The sequence below is a fragment of the Odontesthes bonariensis genome, chromosome 16 (assembly GCF_027942865.1).
Source record: "Odontesthes bonariensis isolate fOdoBon6 chromosome 16, fOdoBon6.hap1, whole genome shotgun sequence".
Taxonomy (NCBI): domain Eukaryota; kingdom Metazoa; phylum Chordata; class Actinopteri; order Atheriniformes; family Atherinopsidae; genus Odontesthes; species Odontesthes bonariensis.
In genome coordinates this window covers 17744417-17753857 of record NC_134521.1, presented here as the reverse complement: position 1 = coordinate 17753857, position 9441 = coordinate 17744417, and the positions used below count along the sequence as shown (strand labels likewise).

At 39.8% G+C, this 9441-nt stretch overlaps 1 protein-coding gene across 2 annotated transcripts; it reads left to right on the top strand.

Annotated features, from left to right (window-relative positions):
• Nucleotides 1-6132: 6132 nt before the first annotated feature.
• hmgn1b (high mobility group nucleosome binding domain 1b) lies at nucleotides 6133-9441 on the top strand. 2 transcript variants are annotated; one of them, XM_075486485.1, is made up of 6 exons: nucleotides 6133-6350; nucleotides 7812-7835; nucleotides 8003-8032; nucleotides 8124-8165; nucleotides 8249-8356; nucleotides 8443-9441. In XM_075486485.1, the coding sequence occupies exons 1-6, from the start codon at nucleotides 6333-6335 to the stop codon at nucleotides 8488-8490; spliced, it is 270 nt and encodes an 89-aa protein (XP_075342600.1). In that variant the 5' UTR covers nucleotides 6133-6332; the 3' UTR covers nucleotides 8491-9441. The 2 variants fall into 2 exon arrangements, with proteins under 2 accessions (XP_075342600.1, XP_075342599.1); XM_075486484.1 differs by having other exon boundaries at nucleotides 8109-8165.

The following is a 9441-nucleotide window of genomic DNA, read 5'->3' as shown; positions in this document are numbered from 1 at the left end:
AGCAGTATAGTACAAACTGGAATGTCTCCAGACACAGCTAGTATTGTATAGGCATAAGCAGGCAGACAACCATGAAAAACAGGAAGAAGATAGTGGGGGAGGGTCAGCAAGAGCAATGATCTGATCCCACCACACAAGGCCAGCAATGGAAGTAATTTGGAGGCCCCCTCTGCCACCAGAGCCTCCCTGTCAGGGATCATCAGTCATAACGTATCACACACGCTCACCGGCTGCTTGACTTAACCATCCTTTTGTTTCACTGTAGTATTTGCAGCCACAAATTAGTTCCATTCAATTTCTCCCGTATCTCAGATATAACTCCACAATGAAATACTTTCCTGACAAAAAACAGCAGGTCTTCAGAGCATGCATTAATCGCTATTGTTGGATTTTGGTTTTGTTGTGTCAGCTGTTGGCTGATCAATGGTTAAAGCCGACTAAGGTTTATTGTTACTGAGCTTATTAGGCCTTGTTGCCACCGGGACAAGCCTCTGCCCTCCTGCACTTGTAAATTATCATGTTAAAGGCAGGTCATCAGCACACCCCCTGCTTTCTACAACTCCTTCCATTGACTGCTTAATGGACAAATACAACACAATATTCTGTTTTTAGGAATCTTACTTTATGTATCTATTTTTTTTCCAGATATTCTAACATTCAGCGAAATGAATGTGAATAATTGTGTTTTAAAAAAAATCCAATTTCACAGTAATCAAACCTACTGCTTTGATGAGATGAAAGTATTCTTTTTCTCTCTGAAAATGGTGCTCAAGTTTTGCTCTTTTACAAAAACTGTCAAAAAAAAAACAAAGGACAACGTGAAGGTTACTGCGTTTGCATTGAAGGCCCGCACAGATGCTGGTCAGTGGACTACAATGCCCATCGTTAACGTTCATGTGGGTTTATGCTGTGAACCTGATGGTGTTGGAGCTCCTCTCACACAAACTGGTATAATATGGCTTTAACCGCCGCTCCATATGCTGCCATTCGCTGCATGGGAGAAATCCACTTAGTAAGAGGGAGAGGGAGAGACTAAGCTTTCCCTTGTATCCAGCTGACCCATTCACACTCGTCTCCGTCACGTCACTAATGCTCAAACGGCTGCTTTGCAGGGTGGCAGAAGAGAAAAACGAATAGGTGTTCGTGCACAACATGCCGCCTGCTTTTAAAAAATCCTGGCCTGCAGGACATAACCAGAAACTATGCACTAAGAGCGAATGAACAAGTTGCCCTTGGTCAAAGAGGCTTTGGATGAGGTCACCCTTACCGTCATCGTGTCACTCTCTCTGGGGATTATGCCAGCGCCTGTGTTTGGTTACCTGAATGACAACTCAGAATTCCATTTACTCTTTCTTTAAATCAAATTTATTTGCTATGTGTACCTGAAAAACAAAGACTATTATCATTTGCACCAGATTGATACGTCACTATGTCTTCTTGAAAGTCAAAGTGTCAAACATTTCTATTAACAATCTTTGTCATGATGACCTGCGGTCTGGTTCCCTGCAGTGCTATACAGACTATACAGAGGGAGCAAAAAGGAGGGAAAGGACTGCAGCAGGCAGCAGCTGTGATGGAAGGGCTCCTCCATACTCAACACAACATCAGCATTGTTATCTATGACCTTCCTAATGCCTTTGACCCCTCCCACTGTCGTGTATATATAGCGTCTTCACAGAGAGGCTTCCACGGAGAGCCGCAGGGCGTTTCTTTACAGCATGCAAATGATCATGTAAGCCAGTTGTACGAGGTATGGCTGAGCTCAAACTAGTTTGCAAGTTTCCCCCCCAAGTCAGCGGTGGTTGAACTTCCACAGTGATGCATTGTGGAAGCTTTTGATTTTTAGTGCTTAAATTTATCCAAATTTTCTTTGAGCCTCAAAGGTAAACTATGCTGTAAACATCATGATGCCCTGAGTTCACAGCTGATCAAAAGTCTTTTAGAATCCAGACTTTCAAAGCCAACAAATATTATCTGCATGAATTAACCAATAATTTAAACAAAAAAACACATTTATTTATTGGCCACGACACAATATACTGTGTATATATTTAGTAGTAGGTAAATGTGCTGTTCTTTCTTGGGTGAATTCTAAATATTCCAATTAAAAAAGACTCAATTACAAGTTAAAGTATAGGATTTGAAATATGTTTAAAGTATAACACTTAAAACATATAACATACAATCACTTATTTTGTAGAGTTGCCGTAATATATTGTTGTTTGTTATGTATCATGAGCTTTCAACATTTCTTTAAGTTGTAAATGTGTGCATAATGTGAATAAAAAAGGATACTCTGATCTGCAAAGCAGTTCAATTCAAACTACTTCATCCATTTTTCTATAAACACCTCATCCTGTGTAGGTTTTTCACAGAACTGGAACACATCCAAGCTGTAATGTTGAGAGAAGCAGGTTACAACCCAAACGTGTCACAATCACAGAAACAAACGAGAAGCAACTACACACTGACCGTCACACTTAGTGCCCTTTTTATGATACCACATCATCAAATCTTGCTGAAGACCCGTTGAAATGTCAAGGATCGTTCAAAGGACTAAATCCCTTGTTCTTTGAAATTTCATCCTCTGGGTTCTCAAAAGACCCACAATCCTTTGTACACATCCGAGACGCTGCAGACAGAAGATGGGTCGATGTCTGCTTTTGTTTTCACCATATTTGTGGGGACCATAAAGTTATAAGATTATAATGTGTATCAGCAAAGGACAGGAGAGTAGAAATTACCATTATAAATGGCTGCTGTGAACTTGTGTTTTCCATTTTGCTAAAGGGAATTCATATCAAACTAACTATCACAGATAATTTGGTTGAACAAATAGGCACAGAAATATTGATATATGGTCATATTGAGAGCAGAATTTAAGCTACAGTTCAAACAATTATATCTTGTTCATTTGGAACAGACACTGAGTAGCAAAACAACTGCAGGTAATTACAGAAGGTAAAACCATGGAGGAGGAAAGTTTGGATTGTGTTGTTTTTACTGATATAATATCGTGACCTGTTGGATTGCTCTGAACGGATGACCATGTGTCTGTCCATTAATGTGACATTGGCAGTTCACACCTGCGCCATGTTGAAAGTGATACGAAGACAACATGTTACAAAGTCTAAACTAGTCAGTTTCAGATTCCCATCTAAAATGTTACGACCAGGGGGGGATTCACACATGGCACAGACACATTCAGCTACCACCAGATAACTGGAACCTAGTGAATGAATGAAAGGGGCTCTACAGTGTATTTACAATCCCAATTTAACCAACCATGCATGGTTTTGGACTGTTGTATGGAGCTGATGAACTCAGAAAAGAATGTTCGCAGAATTCAGACAAATCTATGTGGGCAAAGGACAAGGCTGAAAACTAGTATTGAAAGAATGTGATCCACAGGCCTTCAGAGAGTCCTGCATTAAAAACAGACATGATTCTGTAGTGGAAATCGCTGCTTGGGCAACACCTCTAAAAAACATTTTTTTATGGGGAAGGGGGGGCTATCTCAGTTCAACTAAAAGCCTTATCTGTGAAAACAGTTGGTCTCTGCATCTACAGAATCTTCTTATCCAAGCACATTAAAGATGGACTATGGCAGAAAACCACAATAAAGTCAAAATGTCAGATTCTCTTTGGAAATCAAAGAAACTGTCCTCCAGGCTGAAGAGAAGTGGAACTGTCCAGGTGGCTGTTAGCTCATAGTTCAAAAGCCGGCATCTGGGAATGCATTTATTGAATTTATGTTACACTACGGTTGCCAAACTGGCCAGCTTGCAGTCCAGGCCTGTCACCTACTGAAAACATTTGTGGCATTGTGAGACAAAAACAACCCAAAGAAGGCCAAAAGCTGACAAGCCACTGAAATAGTACATGAAAGAAGAGGGGAAAAACACTCAAACTACAAAGTGGTTTTCTCAGTTCTTAAACACAAAGGGTTGTTTAAGAAGGGGTGATTGCCAACATCAAATTTAAACATACAAATATACATTGAAAATATATATTTCTTATTTTCAATGTGGGCTGCACAGGGGTGTGGTGAGAGGGTTCCTGGTTCAAATCCCAGCTTTGCATGTTCTCACCGTGTATGTGTGGGTTCTCTCTGGGTACTCTGGCTTCCATCCGCTGCCCAAAAACATGCATGTTGGGTTAATTGGTGACTCTAAATTGTCCCTAGGGGTGAGTGGGAGTGTTGATGGTTGTTTGTCTTGTTAGTCTTATTTGTTTCTATGTGGCCCTGAGGTGGTGACCTGTCCAGGGTGTACCCTGTCTCTTGCCTAATAACAGCAACCCTAAGTTGGACTAAGCGGGAATAGAATGGATGGAATTTTAAATATATATATTGCCTGTTTGCTTTTATTTACAGTTTATACAGCATCCTAACTTTTTTGGGAAGTGGGTTGTATCTAATCTACTTTTCAGTACTTCAGTTTTTAACAGTGTGCTGCATTTTCACTCATATCTTGCACAATACATGTACAATGTAACAATAAAGTAAAAACATCTGTCAACAATAACAATAACTTCTTTCATTTTTATGCCTATTTCATGTTATTCAAAAGGTGGGTGGCAACATGACATAGGCTGACGCTGTCTTTGAGCTGCAAAGGTAAGCAGTGGGGGTAAACTCCTGATGTCATCATCTTAATACCAGCAAGCAAAGAAGGTGTGGGTTGCATATTACAACCAGTTTATTTCATCTTAAAATTCATATCACTGTCTTTGTTTACAGGAATTATGGTTTTGTTGTAATTCTGTGTGAAAATGTGATCTAAAGAGCAAGAGCACATGAGTGCCTGCCAGTATAGAGTATGAACTTGCCTCATTAAAATGTAAGTATTTAGACGCCAAGTAATGAGTATGCTCCTTAGACAGTAACATTGTTTATCAATAAGATGCTTTTAAAACCTACTTTAGCTTACTGGGAAATTACATCTGATATGTCTTCTTGCTCTTATCAGAAGTATAAAGTGAGCTTGAGGGATAAATCAGATTTTGGTGAGCCCCCAAGATATTGTTGACCTTGAAGGAAATTCAACTTCAGTCAATATTATGTCCTGTGAATCCTCACTTAACAGGGGAGCATTGGCAGAAAACAATTACAATGAAATGCATATATACAAACAGCTTTTCTTGTTGTTTTTACAGGTAGCAAATCTAATTTCTACTCAAAAACTGAGAGATCTCTATTGCTGTTTTACTGAAACGTAGTGTTTAATCTGAATAAATAACTTTATAATGTTTATTTTTTACAATTTAATCAATGAAAGCAAAAAAACGAGATAAAAGTACTATTTTTTCCCTTTTCATTTATTTACATGTGTTTTTATTTTTCCCTGTATTAAATAAAGCACACCAAGCTGAATGCAGGAAAACAGACAGAAAAACAATGTGGAAGTTAGGTGCACTGCACCTTCCACATTGTTTTTACACTCGTACATTTTTCCGTCAATGTAGATATATATTTATATATAAAAAAATGTAGTGTCTCTCACTTAAGGGGGAAAAAATGTAATTGCACTGAAACATGTGAAATGACTTCAACACAAAGCCAACGCACTTGTTTCCAATGAAGTAATGTTTGGACTGCACGAATACAATGAAGTGGTTGGTAGAGAGGTTGCACAAGAGCACCCGCGCACACAAGGAACTGTACCAGCACGCGCCCTGTCGCCATTTTCAACTATATGGTTTGCCCATGCTCTCGGTCACGGGAAGCAGACACCCCTGTCTCGGTTTTCTGCACGTATACAGCTTACATCTTTTTGTAGAGGCTAGATTTAAAAATATATATATAAATACAGATGACCTGTTTATCTATATTGGTTTCACAAAAATGCATACAGAATATTCCGACATATCAAGATTACACCTTTGAGATTGGTGAAAAAGCATTTCTCGGCGAAGTGGAATGAGGCTTTAATAATTTTGCCTTGTTAAACCAGATGGCTGCACACAGAGACAAATAGCTCGCCATGTTTGTTGACTGACATGTGACGTATCCACACAGGTATGAGCACAGATTTGAAAATGTGTCGCTGCTTACCCCGCCGTCCAATCAAAACTCAGAAGAGGCGGGCTGTAGTGCCGTCAATCATGCAGGAAGTATAAGCGTTTGAATAGGGAGGGAGGGGGAGAATCCAATCCGGTTTGAGCTAGTTTTTCTTCCAATGGAACATTAACGTCTCGCTGCGCTGTATTAGACTGTATTGACACAGCTTTATCCAGAATATACCACTGTATTTTTCTCCTGTCTTGAATATCACTCGGCTGTTTTTTTTTTCCTTTTTTTAATTTAAAAAAACACCCCTCACAAACCAACCATGCCTAAAAGGAGCAAAGTGAGTAGTCTGATATCTTCCATCCATTCAGCAATACGGTTTTTATAACACAAAACTGCAATTGTGAATTGAGCTTGTTACAGTTTGCATCCAGAGTGTCGCTGCAAATGTCCGCTTTGTGTGCGAAGTGAATGTCAACAAAGCTGTTCCTCGCAGCCCGGAGTTTAGTTTGTATGTATGTGTGGGTGATTGTTGGTGTTCCTCCTTCGTACAGTGATTATCTTTGTGCGAAGTGTTTTTCAGTGCAGTGGTTTTAAGTATTTCGCTTTCTAGGGACAATACGAGTGATATGCACAACTGTATTTGAACCGTAAAGGGTTTGCTTGTAGGGTCGAACAAAGCGGGTTCGGTCTAAGCGTTGCTACGTAGCTTTTCTTCAGAGAAAGTTGGCGGCATATCGATTGTTTTCTATGAGGATCGTCACGCTGGATGCCGAAGTTTCTCTGAGCGAAAACGGCACCTGAAAATAAATTCTGAAAGCGTTTCTATCTAAGGGGGGTTGGCTTGATAGTCGTGGTTTGTGATTTTAAACGTGGATCTAGTTCTAGTTTGCGTTCTTCTGGTAAACAAAAACTCTTTAAAATGTTTTTTTAAGTCTCATTAATCTAGTATGTTAGCGCTTGTAACATTTGACGTATGATCACATTCGTTTTAACGGTTAAAACGCTTTTCTTGGAAAGGGTTCGTCGTGTAAACTCGGTCGTCCCTCCTTGTGTAGACGGCTCAGGCCAGTTTTAGGTTATGCAATGGCGAACCTCCGTCTGCACAGCACTGCTTCTCTGTTGCTGGGGGAGTTTTCTGGTATATTCTGCTACCAGACCGACAGAGAGCATCTAAGAGTGGCTCTTTTTTCAAATTAATGGCGGGAAGACAGTTTGTGTAGCTCCGTTTTTTTTTTTTCCTCTGGACGTTGGCATTCCCGTTTATTACCAATGAATGGATGTGTTCGGAGGCGGAGTTCGCACCCTCCCCACCGGAGTTTTACTGTAGGCACATCGCTAGCAGGAGCACCTAGAGCACCACCATGTGACGCCATTTATAAGACATTATGTTGTTACTTTACCCCCATCACGAAATTAAAAAAATAAAGCGCCTTCTGATTATTGTATAATTCCCACGCCAATAAGTTAGGTCCTCCAATGGATATTTCAAATGTATCACATTAGAACAACACAGTTGTGGTGAATGCCCAATAAAATGCTGACATTTAATGTTTAAAGACTTAACGTCCTGTCTGGCAGCCATAGTGTAAGATTTTAGGTCAAATCTGGGACTTTTACATTGCCTGGTCTCATTAAATCAGATGTGTAACCATGGGCTTGTCTGGAAACGCCCACTTTGAGTTACATAATTAATACTTTAAACCCCTGCCCCACTTCTACCACCAGTTTAAACCACAACAGGCACAGCAGGATGCAGTTTCCAGTATGATTTCTTAATTTCCATTTTTCTACCTTACAGGCAGCTGCAGGAGGCGACTCAGCGGTAAGATTCAATCATTATTGCCTTTTATTTTGGTATATCTATAAAGAAACTGTTTGTGATGAAATAGTTAGCCTTCACACCCACCAGAGGTCAGTAATTACCCGTTTGTCTTCCCATTTGCTAAGATTAAGTGCTAACGGTATTCACTCTATTTGTTCATTCTGCAGCCCAAGAGGAGATCTCTCAGGTTGAAAGATGTAAGTACAGAAAAGTGCAACTTGTCCAAAATAAAGTGCTTACTTTTCACGGCAATCCTAATTCTCTCATTAATAGTTTTCTTCCACACAGAGACCTGCACCTGCAAAAGCAGAGTCCAAACCCAAGCCAAAGGTATGACTTTTTTTTTTATATATGTCTTCTGATTGAAGTCCGCAATCTGAGCTGTGGCTAATGTGAGTAATATTTGTGTGCAGAAGGCACCTGCTAAGCCCAAGAAAGCTAAGGAGGTGGAGAAGGCCAAGCCTGAGGAGAAGGCACCGGAGGCCCCCGCTGAGAATGGCGAAGCCAAAGCTGAGGATGAGGTAAATGTCTTAACATGTAGTATAAGCATGCAAAATGAATATCTTCCATTTGGTGGAGCGTCTGATCTTTGCATTTTGTACCACAGGCACCCGCTACAGACGCAGCTGATGAAAAAGACGAGGCAGCGGAATAACATCACTCCAGCCCTGTCTTTTACCAGTGCTCCCTGTACCTCTTTTCTTGTACAATTCAGGGGAATATTTTTATCAACTATTTTCTAAATACAGGTTTTTTAGTAGTTTGATTGTAGAGAACACTTTTTTTTAATGAAAGAAAAAAAGTAAAATTTGGACATGGGAAATTCATTAGAGCAATTTTGCATCATCATGAAATTTGCGGTCATTGTTGTTACTGTCAGTGGATTTCGTTTTAAGTTTTAAATGTGAAGGAAAGGCGGGGGGGAGGGGGTGGCTTAGCACGTCAAACATGGAAACTTGACGTGAACGGGAGCAGGGGCGACAACCGGAGGAGCTTATCTGCGTGGAATACATTCCATATGCTTTTATAAGGGACAGTGTGTGTAGTCTTTGCTGGGGTGGGGGTGAAAAACGTGCAACTCATTGTTTTCTTGTTTATATTGAAGAACAGTGTTTTAGAATGTTTGTAAGCTTTTTTTTTCTTTTTTTTTTTCCTATTCGTTAACTCTTGTACTCATGCAGTTTTCTTAACAAATCTGATCAATAAATCTAAAATCTCTCGTACTGGAGCTCTCAAATTCAGAACTGTGCATTGCATGTGTTGGTTGTGTCTGTTGTGTGATAGCATCGCAATAAATTTGTATAGCTGCTGTGAAAAGACTTCTCAATCTTTCTTTTTGCAGTGTGTAATGGTACTTTGTAAAGATGGTCAAAGTGGATTTCTTAGTCAAGGTATTTCACCGTTTAAAATCAAACTGCTGAGACTGGCTTTAAGGCCAACGGACTATTTTTGCTGTTAATTTAACTTTCAGCTGCACACCAGCTGTAGCAATATTCATGTCGGTTTTAGATATCTGTATCAAGTACAAGTGCCATTTTTTTCTTTTTGTTTATAGATGTACCTGTGTAATGATTGTTAACAAACCAATAAAACTCAGTTGGTAGTT

What these genes read in the sequence shown, in the direction of transcription:
- hmgn1b (XM_075486484.1), top strand. An exon ending in GATCTCTCAGGTTGAAAGAT is followed by an intron (nt 8,033 to 8,108) that starts GTAAGTACAGAA and finishes TCTCATTAATAG; the next exon opens with TTTTCTTCCACACAGAGACC. An exon ending in AAGCCAAAGCTGAGGATGAG is followed by an intron (nt 8,357 to 8,442) that starts GTAAATGTCTTA and finishes TTTGTACCACAG; the next exon opens with GCACCCGCTACAGACGCAGC.